The 20,264-nt window shown below is 23.5% G+C and overlaps 2 protein-coding genes across 2 annotated transcripts; both read left to right on the top strand.

Moving 5' to 3' along the window:
* Nucleotides 1-1,286: 1,286 nt before the first annotated feature.
* On the top strand, nt 1,287-2,198 carry VNE69_06002 (uncharacterized protein; the record flags this gene model as incomplete). Its single annotated transcript, XM_065473751.1, has 1 exon — nt 1,287-2,198. One exon carries the CDS (start codon nt 1,287-1,289, stop codon nt 2,196-2,198), a length of 912 nt encoding a protein of 303 aa, XP_065329823.1.
* A 2,003-nt stretch (nt 2,199-4,201) lies between these two features.
* Nucleotides 4,202-6,376, top strand: VNE69_06001 (uncharacterized protein; the record flags this gene model as incomplete). The annotated part of the gene is made up of 1 exon (XM_065473750.1): nt 4,202-6,376. One exon carries the CDS (start codon nt 4,202-4,204, stop codon nt 6,374-6,376), a length of 2,175 nt encoding a protein of 724 aa, XP_065329822.1.
* Between the last annotated feature and the right edge of the window lie 13,888 nt (nt 6,377-20,264).

The following is a 20,264-nucleotide window of genomic DNA, read 5'->3' as shown; positions in this document are numbered from 1 at the left end:
CCAGTTTGATATAATTTTTGAGTTTAGCGTACAGAAGTTTCATGAATCAAATATTTTTGTAAATACAACATAAAGCATATATAAAAATACAACACATTTTTTAAAGCAATATTTTTCTGTTCTCTTTATGAATAATACTATTTTTAATTCATTAAAAATCAAACTTTCAACAACTAAACTACGAAGATGCCTTTTTTCATTATAAATGTATAATTTTGTATTATAAAATAGGATACAACTATATTATTATGCATTTACAAAATCATTATAGGTAATACTAAATAAATTTTTGTGAAAATTGTTAAAGAGAACTATAGGAAATTAAAAATATTTCAATGCTTATACTACAGTCAATATATGAATATTTAGATGTATAAAATTTTTGAATGTATCTAAAATAAAAGAAAGAACGCGATAACGTGTTTTTTAGATTAAAAATTAGCAATACATGTATTCTAGAATGTGACGAATCTCAGATTTAAAATTTCCTTATAAAAAGCGTTCCATTGCATTTTTTAGAACTTAAAAATAAAACTCAAAAAAATTAGACTCGAACCATATAACTTAACATCTATATTTTATGGATTCAAGTATATAATATAATTTCACACAAGTTTTTATGATTCTATATATTGCTGCATTTTTATCATTAATTCTACTAATGTAAAACTATGTTAATGAGTATTATTTGTGTTTAATTGTTTGATATAGCAAGTGTTTTTGTAATTTAACGTCAGTTAAGCAATAGGACTACCTTTTTTATCTTGGTCTCATTTATTTGTCTTAAATAATTTTTGTACCCCCGTTTTCTTTCTTTTTTGTTATTTATTTACACTAGTTAAAAAGAAACTCTTGAAGAATGGTCTTCTGGTGCCTAATCCTTCTTTTTTATGTTTTTTATGCAGATGATAAATTAACTAAAGATTATAAATCACAAAGAGGTATAATAGTACCATGCCCAGACAATAAACCTCTGTTGCAAATACAACGAATCTACATTTTTGTAATAGTTTTATACGACGGTTTACTCAATAATTAAAGAGATGACTTTTAAGTTTTTTTTCTGATTAAAATTATACATGTATGAGCATATTTTTATATATGAACACCTTTTTATATTTAGACTTTATATAAATGTTTTATTAACATTTTATTTTAAATTGTAATAATTATAATATTTTGATTTTTTTATGTTAATTATGACAAAAAAATTAAATGCATGACAATGCAGAAATTTAATAATTTCTTTTTGTTTATTTCTGTGCACCCAATTTCATTTACCCTTAATGTTTTTTATTTTTACAATTATTTTTTGTTCCTCATTTAATATTAATAAATGTATAGAAACTCTTAATTGTCAAAGAGATATAACTGAAAATTTTAGGAAAGTTGAGAGTTACGAAGAAGATGTTTATAATGTAATCAATAAAAATATATTTGAGGATATTGAAACCTGTAACTTAAAACAAGAAATGGAAATGTATATCAATGATAAAGATTTTAATAAAATTATTGAAATTGACTCAATAGAATTAGATACGCAGAAGGCCTTGGATAAACTTGAAAATGCTATTTTAGAAAATAACTTCGTAAATCAAAACAAGAAACTTCCTTTTTATAATTCCTCCAAACTCTTGACTAATTGTCAAAAAAGTATGAATGAGTTTAAATTCAGAATAAATAGGATGAAAATAATTAAGTACTTTATAAATTTAGACGAAGAATCAAACGAAATCCTTAAAGAGTGCTATAAAAAGATATATATTTTTTCACAATATATAAAACTCCAAACTAAAAAAGAATTCGTCAAAACTTTTGAAAAAATAGAAAATTTATGTTTGAAGAAAGAAACTTATAATTTAATTACACAAGTTGTAAGTATATTTAGAGATTTTATGACAATTTTTGATTTGAGGAGAAAATATGGCAGTAATAAGATATACTCAGCATACAACAAAATTTCAACAAATAATTATAATAAAGAGGTAATGTTATTATTTAATTATATACCAATAATAAAAACTTTTCAAGACGTGGAAGAAGAATTGAAACATAGTAAATATGAGGATATTACAAAACATTTAGAAGTACTTACAATTATAAATTCATTAATAAGAAAATTACATAGAGTATCTTTGAGGACAAATGAATGCATAAAAATCCATGAAATAATAGATCAAATATATAGAAAGGACTAAAATATTATTTTTCATTTCATACAATGTATGTTCGAAAATTATATATAAGTAAAAAAAACACTACTTTTGATATATAATTTATATTTGGCTGATATTATTATCCAAACATCATATTTAAGTTGGCCGAATGTCAATAAAAAGAATTCTATAGATACAGCCCCATTTAATGGAATTTCTATTTTAATTTTTTTAATTGTAATCGCTAATATAGGATTAAGCTATGTTAAATTATTTGATTCATATATATATATATATATATATATATATCGAGTTCAAAATAGACATAAAATCAAGATTTTTTGGATTTTAAATTTAGTTTTTCTATAGTAATTCATCGTTTTAACAAAGGTATATATAAATAAAATTTTTTAAATTCATTTTGATCCGAAAATTTCTTTCGTGGTCTTTTCTTCGTAAATCTTGTACGTAACAAAATCTTTGATCATATTGTTAAATATAGGAGTTCCCCATGAAAAATCCATCTAGATGGAAAAACATCAAAACTTAAAATAAGGAGGAGAAAGACCCTTAATAAAAATTTAAAACAAAACAATAAAAACCCGTTTTCAAATTTATTCTTCATTTTAGCTTTTTATTTTGTTAAATACTTGATCAAATCTTCTTTTTATTATACATTTCAATAGATCTTGTAGAAAATTTCCTCAAATATGTGTAATGAAATTTACCAAAACTACATTAGAATATTGAAACGAAGCTATACAAGAAATATTAAAAAGTTACAATGAATATAGTCTTGCACATGTTTATATTTTATAATTTACTATTTGATGTTATATACAACATATGAATGTTTTCGAGAATACAAAAATGAAAATTAATTTTTTTCAAAAACTATAAAAAATTAATAAACTAAAAAATAATACAATTAAAGGCTAATAACAGTTTAGCAGAAAAATTTCGATTTAGGGGGGTTTTGCCCTTTTTAAAAACGGAGGAAAGAAGATTTTAAGAAAAAAAAAACCAAAAATATATTAATGCATCAAAATAAAATTTAATAATATTTATAAATATCATACACTTATAAAAGTTCTGATTTAAATTTTCGTTATAATAATAGGGGGTCTTTGTTCAACTTTTTTTAACGTTTAGTAAAATAGCTAATTCGATTCAAGAAGAGAATATTCATAAATCATTTGTAATATAAGAATTCTACATATTTCACAAATAAATATAAAAATGATAAACTAGTCAAAATTTCATTATTTTTATTCTATTTGAACGAGCACAGACCCTTTAAAACGTAAAATCATTAAAAAAAATTACATATTGTGCACTTTTGTTAGGTTATAATGTAAATAATATAAATTGATAGGATATTTCTAATTCTTTTCTTGTAAGAATTTTTTCCAACGTTTTCGAAAAGGGGCAAAAAAAAACCAAAAAACCCTATATCGAAATTTTTTTTGCTAAAGCCGACATTAGCCCAATTATTTTATACTTTATAGAAAAAGTAATTTATATTATAAAAAAGCCAAGATAAAACAATACAAAATGATAAGGAATTATCAATAACTTTAATTAATATTTTAATAATACAAGTGAATAGAAACTGGTTTTACATATTAAGACGTATATTTAAACATTTTTTGAGAAAAAAAAACTATAAAATGCTTCATATGATTATGTTTTTCATACAATATGATCAAATTAGAACTATTTAAACTATTATTGGACTGCAAATTATTTATTTTCTTCTTTTTTTTGATTTCGAATTTAACAAAAAAAGAATATTTTATAATAATTGTTATTTATGTAAGGGGAGGAAGTAAAAATCGTCCTACCTTAAATGTTATTTGGATAGATTGCTTTATTGTTTATAATAACAACAAATGCCACATTTAAGTATAAACAAATCTAAAAGGAGACAATAAGAACTCAATCAAGTAGTTTATATGCAATCTCTTTAAACTTTTTGATTTCTTTCGTATGATCAAATTTATGACGTAAAATGATTGTATAAATATTTATTTTTTTAGCCCATTATGAAAATCTCTATAGTATTACTTATGTGTTTGTCGGCACAAACTAGCCATCCTTTATACGAAAAAATATATGAAAGTTTTATAAAAGATATAGAAAAAGGTAATTTTATATCATACAATCCTTTAAATCCAAAAAACAATATAACTATCTTGGCGGACTTTTGTAGATCGACTGCTGGGTTTGGGAAGTTAACTTGTACGGTTAAAACATTTAACGATCAAAATTTGGGCGAATTTGTCCTTGACACAAAAAATAAACCGACAGAAGATATTATAATTAAAATGGAAGAAGAAATAGAAAAAATATTAATTGCGCCCGAGCATTATTCAATAGTATTTTTATACTCTACATGTTGTCAAGAAAACCATCCTATTATGTTAAAGTTTGTGTATGAACTAAAAAAAGCAAACAACGAAAGAATGGCAAATAACTCTTTTTTTAAGATACTCTATAAACAAATATGTAGTGTAGGAAATGAAAAAACAAATTATTTTTTTCAAATTTATAATGATAGTAGTAAAAGTTATTTTGAAAAGTTCCAGACTAATATTTTTCATTATATAGATTTTTTTACACAGAGTTATAAAATTGTATTGAGAATCGACATTGAAAACATTTGTCATGTAATGGAATTTTGTGTTGATGATTTTTATCACTTAGTTTTACCAGAAATTGACATTCAAAAATTTTATAGATATCAAATTGCAAGAAAACTTTTTGATATCTACAATTTATACCACCACGATATCATCTTTAATTATATAAAAAAATATAAAAAAATATTATGTACACTTAATTATATTTTTTTGAATGATGATGAAAATAGTTTTGAACTAAATATAGAAACAGAAGTAATAATTTTTAAAATTGACGACAAGGAATTTCACTACTTTTTAGAGCAGTATAACGTCAAAGAATCGAACAATGTTTACATAAGCACGGATTGCTACAGAAATATTCAAATTATCATCTCTGCCTTAGCTAAAACGAATATTGATAATGGCATTTGGTGTTTTTACAAGTTATTACTTAATAATGAAAATTTAGATTTTTTAGTTCAAAGAATATTGCTTAGTTCGGGATCAGCAATAAATATCATTTTTAGTCATTTATTGTTGTGTAAAAAAACAATTGATATTTGTACATTACATAAATTAATCAAAGATAAAGAATATGTTGAAACTAACATATTAGAACTATCAGAAAACATAACAGCAGATCTAAATAAGCCTATTTCCAACGATTATTTATATTTAATCGCCCTTTGCTTGCTTTTGGAAATAGAAGCATATATAAACGAAACTGATTTAATCAAAAATATTTTTTATATATTAATAAAAGAAATTGGGATATATATTTTGGCAGAAAAAAACGAAAATGAGGCCGAAAAAGATAAAACTGAACATATTAATTTAATTGAAGTCTTTAGATTAATTTCAGATACACATAAAGAGGTGTATTTTAGAACCCGGGACATAGTGTTGGAAAATATCTGTCAAATAGCGATGTTATTTACAGGATTATACTCTTTTAACATACCTGATAAATATATGAACAAATATACAAAGATAAACCAAGATGATGTTATCACTAAAATTAAGTTAGATAAAAACAATATAAAAAAAAATAATGAAAATATAAGAAAAAGAATCAAAGAAAAAAATATTGAAAGTACAATGAAATTTGAAAAAATACAATTTTTAAAAGAAATAATATCAAAAACAAATATCGAAGAAAAGTTGAATAATTTACGTTTAGAAATTATGGAAAGATACATACAAACGAATCGATATGAATCAGAAAAAAAGATAATTGAAAATAAAGGCAGAATTGAAATAACTAATGCTTTTAATGAATGTGAATCAGATCTATTGCGCATGAATATAAGTACAGAGATAATAAATGAATATAGAAATATATTTATAGATAAATTTATATTGAGTTTATTAAATTTTACACCCGAAAATATGGGAACGTATTGCAAAGAATTATTATATCCCTCGATAATAAACCTTCTAAAAAGTGAGTTTTTTGATGATGAATCTGAAAAAGTAAAAAGAAAAAGATTTTTTCAAAATATAAAAAATTTGTTGAACGAAAGTGAAGTTTTTAAAATCGTAAATGATAACTTAAAATTATTTAATGAAATAATGGTCGAATTGAAAAAACACTAAAAAAATTTACCTTGATTCTTATGTTTATAAATTACAAATTTTGATCATGATTAAATACGCTAACAATATCCTCTGCATAATAATACATATGTTCCTTATGTTTTTTATATTTTAAGGGATTTTTATTATTAATTTACTCTACTATCTTTTAAAAAAAAGTTATGACTTTTGCAAAAACCTAACTGTAATATTACAAATACCACAAATTAATTATTTTTATTTTATAAATTTCCCCTTTTTGGAAAATAGACCGGTCGACTGGTCTATTCCAAAAATCAAATATTTATTTCTTTTTTGCCCTGACTCCCACCGGATGATGAAAGAGAACATCGATCAATTCCCTTGAAACACAAGACCAAGGAAGGACTACAAAGCCTTGACCAGACTCCCAATTTATATGCCCAACGAGGCTTTAAAACTAAAAATAAAATATATTTTTTAGAACATTATTTATCTAAAAGTAGTCATCTGGATTACGTCACTAACGATCATTCGTTTATAATATTTTGTGGTATTATAACTACTACAAAAAATCAATTTTTCTTTCTTTATAATTACAATTTTAGAAAATAGTCATTTCGACCGGCCTATTTAAAGCTAAATTATTTATTTAAAATTAATACTCTACCCAGAATTCAAAGAATTTGACACAACAATTGAAATAATAACAAGCCTCTAAAATACAGAAACAAGAAAGGGAGACAACAGACTATGCTATAATACGCCATTTGTAGGACCACGTAGCCCTCTACAAACTAATAAAAACATTGATGATCTGAATGAAATATATTAACTTGAAGGTAGCTCCTCTGGATTTTGAAAAATTTGTATTTGTATATTAAAATGTTTAGATTTTAATGCAAATTATCTTTTTTGCAAGATAGAGGAATCTATATTTTTCATAACTTGTAATTTATATGGTTTTCTTACTGTGATAATGATAGCGAATAGTAAAAAATAAGCATGTAAAAAAACATACGTAATAATTTAATGACATTAAAAGAATATACTAAAATGTTATAGATTTTAATCCTTTGAGTATTGCCTTTTACAATAATCAAATATCTAAGAGTAAGGTTAAAATCAGGGTATAATGACAGAAACTTTTTAATTGTCACCGTTCAGGGCGGACGTAGGGAAAATGCTTATCTGTGAAGGGTAAAATATTAAGAAATAATATCCGTTCGTAGCAAACGGTTTGGAAAATACTACTGAGAAGAGTAAAAAACTAAAAAAACGCTGGTATTTATTTGTAATAAAACTTCATAATTTAAGGGCATGAAAAAAAAATTGAATAACAATTAAAGACAAGGATTTTTTGTCATTTTAAAGACTGGTATTGTTTCAACAAGGTTGGTAGAAAAACATAAAAAAGATGCTTTTAGAAAAAAAGTAAAAAATTTATCTTTATCATGAATGAATGTAATGGTATCACACAGCTCACAATGAGATTTAAAGTAGGTCTTTAACGATCATTAAGATTTTTTACCACCAACGAGCAACGCTTTAAAACTGATCCATGTCTACAAAATGCATGTAAATGGAACAGATTGTTTATATTGCATACAAAAGTATACGACCAACCGAAAAAGATATCCAGAGAGGTTTTAATAGCTGCTATATATGTAAATCTAAAAAAATCAAGTAACTAGAGATTATTATATCAATTGTAGTAAAATATCTTAGAAAAAGATATGTTACAGACTTTATTGATCTTTGGCTGTGTCGAGAGCTCAATGATAGATATAAATGGTAAATAAAAATTAGATTTTTATACCAAATTTTGTTTTACGTTACCACTGCTTGACAAAACAGGTAAATGTAAAGAATGCCTTTAAAACATTTTTTATAACGTATAATGCTTGTTTTATCCTTCATACTGATAAAGACAGCGAATTTGTAAATCAAATATATGTCGATTTGCGTCAGAATATGAAATAAGGTGTAAGAAAGCTAGATGTACATAAACAAGGACAGATAGACAATACAATTAAAAATAAAGTAGATCACTGAATCTACTTTAAGGACAGAAATAATTTGCTCAATGGAAAAAGGTACGATAAGATGTTACCTGGTTATATAATAATTTAAGAAACTTTACCACGAGACAAACACCATTATTTCTAATGTTTGGTAGACACATTATGGACATAATGGATGAGTTTAATACTAAAAGTATTTTAGATTATATTAATAGCGAAAGCACGAACAAGAGTGTGAGGACGAAGAACGCACTGAAGAAAGATTATTAAATGTTCTAGATTTTAATACTAATTTAGAAATACAGCAACTATATGATTTGAATAACACAAAGCGTTTTTTTAATGAAATTTAGCATGATGTAGCTAGAATTCATACACAAACTGCTGCAGATAGAATGGTATAAAAAAAAGTATGTATAGAAATTATTTCTTAGAATTTAAAATAGGAGATAGAGTCCTTAAAAGACCTTATTTGGATAACAACGTCATACAAGAAGACATCTTTTATGAACATCTAGATGCAGAAGTCGATGTTGTAACAGACATAATTCAATTGAATTAAGTAAATAATGCAAAGAAGATGGCAATAGAATTTTTATAAAAAAAATAAGTACTAGAGATCTAAGGTTGCTTAAGAAAGAAAAAAGAACATAAAATTTCGTTTATTTTATTTTTCTCCTTTTAAATTATTCCCTCCCATTATTTTAAAAAAATACAAAAATTTACCCCTCAAAAAATCGAGATGAAATTCGAACAGTCATTAAAATCGAACATTTATTTGATCTTATTTTCTGGTTCACCCCAAACTAAAAAGATTTTTTAATTTTTTACCCCTGGAGTCCGTTCCGAACTGTGACATATAATTCATAGAAGAGTAATAATCAAAAATTATATTTATAGAAGGTAATTGTTTTTGAAGAATAAAAGGTAATAAAATGTGAATAAAGGATTATGAGAGGGGTTGACTATCTACTATAAAAAAAAGTGTTTATACATATCGTCAATAAAGCAATAAAAAGTAAAATTAACGAAATCATAACATAATTATTTCTTAAATACTTATGAATAATAAGTAAAATAAAAATCATGATGATATTGACATAATTTGGGCATATATATTTTCGATTACTTCCCAGTTTGAATATATTATAATAAGATGAGTAAATAATTATAAAAATAAATATAATATATCCAATGTAAAAATTAAATTATTATGCATCGGAATTACAACCCCTATTAAAATTGTTTCTAGTGGTCCATAATAAGCTCACTTAAATTTTTTTAGATTTGTATGGAAGACAGGTACATTACATATAAATAAAAGTTAAATCTTTTATGATCCTTGTAAAGTTGGAATCACAAGTTTAAACAACCTCCATGCAGTAGAAACAGAAAAGAAACATAAATACGACTTGCTCGCAAATCATGTGTCTTCACATAGCAAATACAAGCTGAAAGCTATTCCTTATGTGATGACGTGGGATGGAATAGTAACTAATTTTCTCCGTACGCATATCAAAGTGCTCAGATTAGAACCCAGGGCGGAAGCATATATACAGTCAAGAGTCCTTAAAATGACTTTAGAAAGCCTAACTATGTCAGCCAGACATGGCTTGATACAGATCGAGAAGGGGTCTTCGAGAGCCCTATGAGTAAATCTCAGAAGGAAGTCCTGGAACTGCCAGATGAGACTGTAAGCGTATCTTGTGAAAAGTAATTAATAAGGCGAATATTATACCCAAATAAATTATATATAAATCTTTAATGAAAACAAGAAAAAGTACAGATCTTATTAACTCTGCTAAAAATGCAATAAACTCAATTTTTTTGATCTTTACTCTACCTTATTTTATGATTAAACAACTTATTTTCGCCTTAATTTCGTACTGGGACTAATTGTCTATAAAATAAATTTTTATAAAATTCTTCCAAGAAAATTATTGTAAAAAAAATATGTTGTGAAATTTCTTCTAACATTATAATTGTGCTAAATAATAAATATACTTGTCTCTTTCATTCCCTAATTTTTATATCTAATATTTCTAATCTCTTTTTTGGAAGAATATGAATTTCTAGGGAAAGATTATCGAAACGTAATTTCTTACAAAAAAACACATTTTGAGGGGTTAAGTCATTTACAATATTAAAGATGACATATATTTAAGTTAGAAAATTAATCATACATTTAATTGAAAAAATATCACTCACAACAGCATAATGCTGATTTTTCCATTCAGAAACTTTACATTTTCTTGTAATGGACAATGATTAATCTGTAATAAAAGAAATAGAAATCTTGTCAACAGTATTATTCGTTTGTAAATCAAAACAATAACAGTTTTTATAAAATTGGTATTTTAAATTCATTTAGTATCATTAGGTTTTAATAATTGTAATTTTTCTTAAGAAGAGAAGTTTCCGCAATCCTGAAAAAAAGATCAAACCCTTATAAGAAATATACATACCATATCTAATAAAACCCAAATGTATTATGCTTACTATGTACAATATTGTCGAATTTAGAATAGTAAATTGCTCTTGATTTTAGAATATCATAATTTTTATGATAATTGTATCTATATATACAATAGAAAGTAAAATTTATAAAAAAGTTCATCAACTTCAAAGCATATCAATGATGTTATATAAATTATAAATTTATTTTATTAGTATAAACGTCAAGTTTTTACAATAATCAATAATTACATGCAAGAGCAAGTTAAATATCTAACTGTTACCATCTAGAGAGCTTGGGGCAGATGAAGATTTGGTTTTAGAAGTAACAGATTTATTTGGCATTGTATTTAGGGGCTCTTATGTAATACTTTCGTTTGTTTACATTAAAAGTGATGGCAATGAATAAAATTAAACAATAATGTTAGAATTGACATTTTTAAAATATATTTAAAAACAACCCATATGATTATTCCAACACATAGAATTAAATATCTATGAACAACAGAACATTCGGCTTGATTAAATTTAAATTTATCTAGACCGTGTTATCAAAATGAAAAATATACAAAATCAAAAGGTATGACTGCTACACTCTGGAATACAGATCTATTTGGAGCAGTTGAAAGATTATTTAATTTGATCAAAGAGCTTCTTAGAACAATTATACAATTCTATACTTTGTTGTCAAATAAAAAAATTAGTGATCAACACAATCGTAAAAATTAAGATTGAATTGTGAAGAATGAGAGAGTAAAAGATTCACATAAATATTGCAAAGACTTAAGTGTGTGTAACATGATGTGCCTGGCTTGGGCAATTCATTATATCTATTGATCTTAGTTTAATATCATACATTAATCGTTACCCATATTTACTAGGATGGATAAACATTTTTATTTGTACATAAAAACTATATATAATACGTATTTTTGTCGTTTAATTTAATAAAAATGGATACTACTCATAAATTACCCAAATTAATTGTAAAAGTAAAGAAGTCATTTTTTACTCGACTCTAAGTAGTGATTCTTTTTTTTACCTTGAAACAAAATACAAAAATTAAGATAAGTATATTTTTAAGTAATATTGATCTCTTTCGGTGATCTTAATGAGTATTATTTATTAATATCAGTCTAATTTTTACAATTAAAAGAAAAATTTATATTAGATGAATAAATTAGATTATATATAAAATTTCGAAAATATGCATATAATAATCTATGAGGTAATGATATATTTGTCGTATAAGACTACACTGACATAGCATGTACAAATTTTTAAACAAAGTAAAAGGTTTTTTATAAGTTTACCTATAATTTTATATATACAAGGAGTAATAAAAAAAAAGAATTACATTTGAAATTCAAAAATTTACAATACAAATATTATTATAGAACATAAATATTTCAAAAGTTAGATGGAATTAAAAGAACTCACTAAAATACTAATTGTAGTACTGTCATTTTATAGTAGTAAAAAAATTAAATATTAACATAAATTTATAACTAAGTTTACAAAACTTTATTTTAAATATAAATCCTATGATAAATTAGTTGAATGATTTTTTTTCTAAAAATTTATCAGTACATGATCAAAATAAAAATAAATTAAAAGTCCTTGAATATTCTGTATAAAAGAACAATCAAAGTTAATAATGACGAGCAAAAATTGTATCGTCATTGATAAATTATCTTCTAAAAAACAATACCATTAACAACTGTTATAATTTACTAAAGTCTATATAAAATCAACAGAATGTGATGTTAGTATTAAAATATTTATAAAAAAATAATAATGAAATAAGATTTTTCAGTGATTTTTAAAATTTAATTTTTAGAGATGATTATTCAATCAGTTTAAAATTTTTTTGTATTATTAAATTTTTGATAAAATTGCTAATTACCACATATTCTGATTTGACAAAAGCATATATAAAGATGAGAGTCCTTAAAGACTTCGAAAAATTTAATTTTCAATCGGACATGGGCAGATACTGAGCAGGAAAGAGTGTTTTAAGCCCAATAAGAGAATTTTAGAAACCATCTCGGGAACAGATGAAGAGATTTTGAGTGCATTTTGTGAAGGTAATCAGTAATATGATATTATAAACAATTTGATCATACTGCTTTGATTAAATAATAGGAAAAATAAAAATATATTATATTTTAAAATGATATATATTAATATGGTAATAAAAAATGATAGCTATTAATCGATGCTTATAAAATCTTCAATTAATCTAATAAAAAAAGTTAATCAGAAAAAAGTATCTTAAACAGAATATGACTTCACTTTTATTTAAAATAATTTTTTTTTTGTTGTGATGCTTTTATATTATAGAAACACTTAATGAATTCTAGTGCAAAACTTTTCGAAGTCAAATTAATTAGAAATCGAAAATTTCTTTTTTACAAATTAAATAATTTTTGTACATACAATATTTTTAAAAGCCTAGGTTCTAGTACATTCGTAATTTCCAGATATATAATATTTAATTTTAATCAATATTAATAGCGTATTACATATAGCTGAGTATATTATAATTAGTCATAAAGAAATTTATAGAATTATATAATATGGAAAGATGAATTGCTTTCGTAATTTTATTTATTAATTACATATATACGACCAAAAAGCTATTAACCACTTGAGTTTGTTGTAAATCTAATATCTGACATGCGTATAAATTGTTTGTAGAATCATTTAATTATATTATATAATGTGTAACGATATTATAAGTCAAAATTTTTAATTATAAGATTTTAAAAAGCAAATGTAAATGATAGAAGTTTTAATATATAAGAACGATTCTTAAATAGAAAAAATTAACAAATTGCGCTTACCATGATGTGTTTTGTGTTTAACTTAATAGAGATGACCATACTATTACATATAATAAGAGGATTTGATACACTAAATACTTTTTCAAGTACCATCTTCCAAGCAGATGTTACAAAGTGAGTTACAAAGTGAATAAAAGATTTAACGATGACAACCTATACGCTTTAAAAATATTTTGAAGTATTAGTAAATAATCATAGAGTTCAAGTAGTTAAGATAAGACAAATTTTTTCATCAATCATACAATATTAAAAATTACCAAATTAAACTTTACAATAGCGAACAACACATTGTTCGGATTCAAAAAAAATATAAGACATTTTTTATATTTATAATTTCACTGTTAATAAATTTTTAATCTGTTCATTATTTTTGCATTTGTATTAACAAAACAATGTTTTCTTCAAACTAATTCATTAATTAAATTTATTAAACATCTGAATTATAGAGGAAATTATTCATCTTAATGATCGTCAATACTTACAAAAGTATGAAACGCTTAAATATCATATTGCACAATCTTTTAACAGTATATTTTACTATATTGAGAAATAAATGATCTAATGTCTCGAAAAAATAGTATACTAACAAATTTAAATATCTTTTGTTAATCATCAAAATTTAATTTAGCAATCATACATACCAACCCTTATGCCAGTACATATTTTACATTATGAGTAGTCTTTTATAAATATACTCCCTAATTTATATTGGTATGTGTATAATTATTTATCTATTGATTAATTTAAGCAGGACTTAATCGTAATCAAAATTCAAACGCTCATATTGTATATCATAACACTTTCTTAAAAATGCTCAAAGTCAATACAAATATGCCGAAATATATATTATTTCTTTCTTATGTTCTACCATATATTTTTTGATTAATAAAATTACAAATTTGTAAAATTGTGCATATTATTATAAACAACTATACAAGATTCTTAAAAAGAGTAAGTTCAGTGTTTCTATAATTAATAGGTCATTAATAAATTTATCTAATTGATTACGTAAAATTCTTAGTCTTACGTTAAAATCTTTCAAAATATTAGAAAAACTTAATTGCTTGATCATTAAACACACATACAAGCAAACAAAAGGTCTTATATATTTAAAATTTATAAAAAAATCCTATTTAATATTTTAATACTTATTATATACTTTCCTATTATTTATCTATTTTTCTAACTTATTTCTATGTGTGATCTCACGATATTATAAGGGCTCTTATTTATTGCCATAAATAAACAAATGGAAATTCACGTATAAATCCTGAAATGTGTAAAAAACATTTTAATACTATTATAATAATTATAGATATGGAATGCATAAAAATTCCTTCATCAATATAAAACGTATATAAAATAACCATTTATTAACAAAATTGATAATCTTGTAGTTAAAGTATCAAAAAACATCTTGTCTATTACTTTTAAATTTTATTCTAACAATATATAATTTTTTATTGTAAATTTAACCAAAAATATATATCTTTGCTTGAAAAGTAAAATAAAAACAAACAAATATGAAATAAATAATTATGTCTAATCGTTTTTATATTTAAAACGAATAATTTCAGCTGTAAAATATTTTATAAAATACAAATCATTTAAAGATGTTGAAATATTTATTTTTTTATGTCTATAAATATTGGTTAAAGGGCAATCTGGTGGCCAAAAATCCCTTAAAAGGAATTTTTAAAAAAATCACCCCAAAAATGAAAAGTCAAGATGAAAAAAATAAAAACTTAAAAATCATTTTAATAATTTTATCAAACAAATTCCCTTCAAAATTTCTTCTAAGCATAAATCTTAACAAAGAACTCTTTATTAATTTTTTTGTTCTATGCCTTATGGAAGTTTCACTTTTAACAGCGCTCCAATTACCTTCGATAGTATTAGTATGGCATATTTATTTTTATTAACAAATTCTTTTGAATGATTAACCGTCTTATGTTGTTGAAAAATTGAACACAACCTAGAATATGAAGAGAAGCAATCACTATGTATGATAGATTCTGGGTGAACATATTTTTTTTAAAAGTTCTTCTAGTGTAGTTGCTCTTCTATTATCAACAGGAACAAACACAATTTTCCTTTGAGGTGTTCTTTCTACCATTCCGAAAATCCAAACTCCTTCTACCCATGGCCTCTATGGTATTTTAATTTACCAAACTTACTTTCATCTATTTCCACAACAATCCCAGGTCCTCCATTTATACCTGTTTCAACGTAAACAGAATTTTCGATGGAATTTACTGTTAAAGAAATGATTTTTATTACACTTTTAATGGTAATTTCAAGAAATTCCGCAATAGCTTTATACTTTACATTAACAGACCATGATTTAATAATTAATAACATAGTATTAATTCCAAGCTTGTTATTGTAGAATGGAGTGTTTTTTAATAAAGACCATTTACTTCTACATTTAGACCAAGTACATCGAAAAATAACATTTTCATAATATTTTTTACTTATAGAACCACATTTTATACATGATTTGCTTGTTTTTTCAATATATTTTAAAAATTTCAAAAAGTTTTTCCTCTTGACTTTTCATTTTTGGGGTGATTTTTTTAAAAATTCCTTTTAAGGGATTTTTGGCCACCAGACTGCCATAGCTCCATAAATATTATATGAATTTTAGCATATAAATTACGTTTTATTTTCTTACATATCAACATTCTAAAATTATGGAAATTTTTCAAGCACTTTGGACTTTAATTATATCTACTGCAAATGATTTTAATTAAATATTTACTAAATATCAATTGTGCTGTCAAAATAAATTTTCATTTGTAAGAAAATAAAAGTTTTTATATAATCAAATTTTTACTGTTATATTAAATCGAACACTATAAACCATATAAATTTACATATTTCTTTTTAATTTTCACAAAGCCTTGTATTTCTCTTCTTATATTTAACTAGAAATAAAGGGTAAAGATTAAAAAAAAAACTTTAAGAATTAATATACATGTGTTTTATTGCAATATTAATAAAATATATAATGTATTAGACACAGATATGAAAAAAAATGACTTGTCACGTAAGTTGATTAATAATTAACATAGTATTAATAATATAATCTTTATTTACTATTTTTAGCTCTATTCAAATTTGAAAACAAAATTTTAATTGTATAAATTGTAATTCCGTAAACATTGAAACGACTGATAGTTACTGTAACTGATGATAATGTAAATTGCCTTTAATACAACAAAATAAAAAACACGTAGCCACATAAAATTCTTAAAAAGCCGTAATTTAGAAAATTTGTCAGACTCCTCTTAGAATGATAAAAATATATATAGATCAAATTTTTAAAATTATGTTAACTTAATAGTTTGTTTATAATACAATGATTGTTTGAAATTATATTTATAATATTGCACAAGGATTTCTCCAAATTTGTTTTACTATTATGTTTCTATGTGAAATTTGATTCAGTATATAGATACAATTAAGAAGTATAGGTTTGGACGGCTATTTATATATTTGTGTAGGCTAAATTATTTGAATATCAGAGATAGCAAATATTATTATATAATTTTAAAATAAGAAAAAGTACATAATCTTTGTGATTCTATTACTATTTGAAGGTTTTTTTTACAGAAAAGACCTAGTATTTGTATCAAAACAGAAAAATTATGCTTAAATTTAGGTCAATTTCGAATCTACCAAAAAAGCCATTGTAATGCACAGATAAATTTAATATAACAAATCATGAACATATAAAGTAAAGATTGAATCTTAAATCCGTATAATCCGTAATTACAAAAAAATGATATTAAAGCTACTTTATTTCAAAACATGTTTATATTATAAAAATCAAAGTGTTTATAAGAACGTCATATATATATAGTAAAATCTAATATACTATGTTTTCGTTAACTTTATAAGTATTGTTAACTCTAATTTCGACACTAACGAAAACAGCCCATGTCATAACTCGTTTTCATAATAATTAAATAATGAAAACAAAGATTTTAATGTGTTTTTGATTGAATTTAAAAAAAATGATATAATAAATTATATCAATATATGAATCGTGTTTTATTTGCTATATATAACTTGTCATACATCGGAATAACTTTGTTGTATTGTCTTAAGACTTGCTTAAGGCTTTTTTTTAGTTACTTTTAAATTACACCTACCACGCTTGTACAAATGGTTTTATAAATTTCTGTATTTCTAATGAATATTAGAAAATAAGTGCATCATTTATAATAATAGTACTGAGGTAAAAGCTTTTTTATAAATATTGCATGAAAATTTTTGAGTTTTTCACTACACTATATATTTTATCTATCTAAATTAGCCTAAACATAATATATTGACACAACGCATAATTAAACAAACAACATCCAGCTTTTTAACTGTATGAAAAAAATTTTAAACGAGAAAAGGAAAAATCAGATAATTTTTCTTATTATCGCAGACATAAAAATACTTAAATTATATTTTCTTGTTTTAAAAATATAATTTATATATATATTTAATATCTCCTTTAAACCGATAAGTATAGAAATACGATGTCTTACAAACGAACTGTGCTTAGTATGGTTTTAAAACAGAAATAATTCTCTACATAATCACCTGCGACGGTATAGTGACTAAGTTTTACAAATCTTTTAAAAGTGACTTAGAATCCCTAAGACAGTACAAGCTTATATCTAGACGATCAAGCTAAAGAAGATATAAGAATGCGTATCTCTGAAATTACTAATTCGAGGATACGAAGCTGATGTTGAAAGGACCATAGAGCGGATGCTTCCTACAAGCAGAAGACGCCAACTCAAATCATATTCTTGTTTAATTAGAAGTATAAACAACACTAGCATACACAAATTAATTTTATTATGCATATTTTCTTTCTATAAAAAAAAACTTTCTTACAAATTAATTTGAAATACGTTGGGATTTTTCTAGAAAAACCTTTAAGTTGTTATTTTTTTATTTTGATTCAGGAAAATTTATATAAATATACTTCTCAATTAATTTCTTTTGTTATTTAAGAAATTAATGTATCAGAAATTAAATAAAATTTTAAAAGTTGAAACTTTAGAAACACAATGAATATATTACTACATTTCATATAAAAAAATTTTTTCGTTATATTTATTTTTTTTAAAACATATACTTAGAATTTCTAAGTCAAGAAATATTTTACATACAAACATTGTTTATTATAAATTTTCAGATTTAAAACACATGTTTTACTGAACAACTTATTATTTATTTTTTTCTCAACTTAAGGTACTACTAATTCTTTTTCATTTCAATTATATATTTCATATGATAAAATATGATTATCTCATATATATATAAACACAAAGTTATAGAATAACAATGCTCATATGACTTTTACCCTAAACAATGAACATTTTATACACTTCAAAGTAAAATTATAATCAAATATTTACAATATGTATTGTCAATATAAAAAAGACAGAAAACCTAGAAAATAAATAGATTAAAATACTAATTTTATCATAAAAAATAAAAAAATAAAAATTTAAAAATAAATAATTAATATGTCGCATTATTAAATAAATATCAAAAATAGATTTTAAAAGTATAGTAAATTAACTATAATAATAAATCTATATAAGTACCAATTAGAAGACCAAGTATAATGTTGATAGTAGCCGTTTTTTTTGAATAATATAGTATGCAGTATAATATAAAGTTTCAAATATAGAATGATTTTGAAATATAAACTTTAAAACATATAAGAGCACATTCACAATACGAATTGGTTTATACTTATTAGAATCGACTATTCATAATGTAAACTTGAGTACATTAGTCTGAACTATTTTAGATTTTAAAAGAAGCCTATGCAATAAAATAATATCGAGTATTATAAAACATAACTTATATCTAGCAACAATGATAAAGAGAATTCGGACACATCAGATAGTCGTTATAGATATCACACTAAAAAATTGACCGAATAAAAGATTTAATATTATTTGATACTAAATCAACGAAAAGAATATGCATACGAGTCGACTCGTATATATTATACACATACTACAGCACATAAAAAAACATAAGATAAATTGTTTCAAATATCTATGGTAAATTTATTTAACTTAAATTCATATTCAGATAAACAAATTACTAGAAGCTAGAAATTCTTTAAAATCTTGCAAATCAAATTATTATATGGCAAATATATCTTCATTAAGTCATATAATACATCAATATAAATATGCATGAATAAAAATCAAATTTTCTGATTAAAGTTGATAAAAGATATTAAAAATTACGCTGTATAATTATGATTTAAATATTCAAATTATGGTACAATATGTTTAAAAGTTAGGTATTACCTAATTAAATGTATTAGATTATATTACCTTTACGAGTGGTGTAAGATTGAATAAATTTAATAACACAAATAAAAAAGAATTTATAAACAGAGAAAAAATTTATTAGTAACAAAACAATATGATATTCAAACGAAAATGAATTTTTTTTATCTAGAAATTTTTAACAATGAAAATAAATCCTCATAGACAATAAAGCATTCAAAAGTTCTTGTATGGACAAAGAATAGATAAAGATAATGTTATCGAATAAGTAATTTGTGATGTT

The sequence above is a fragment of the Vairimorpha necatrix genome, chromosome 6 (assembly GCF_036630325.1).
Source record: "Vairimorpha necatrix chromosome 6, complete sequence".
Classification (NCBI taxonomy): Eukaryota; Fungi; Microsporidia; family Nosematidae; genus Vairimorpha; species Vairimorpha necatrix.
The sequence above is the reverse complement of the archived record's forward strand: the minus strand, read 5'-3'. Positions and strand labels throughout refer to the sequence as shown.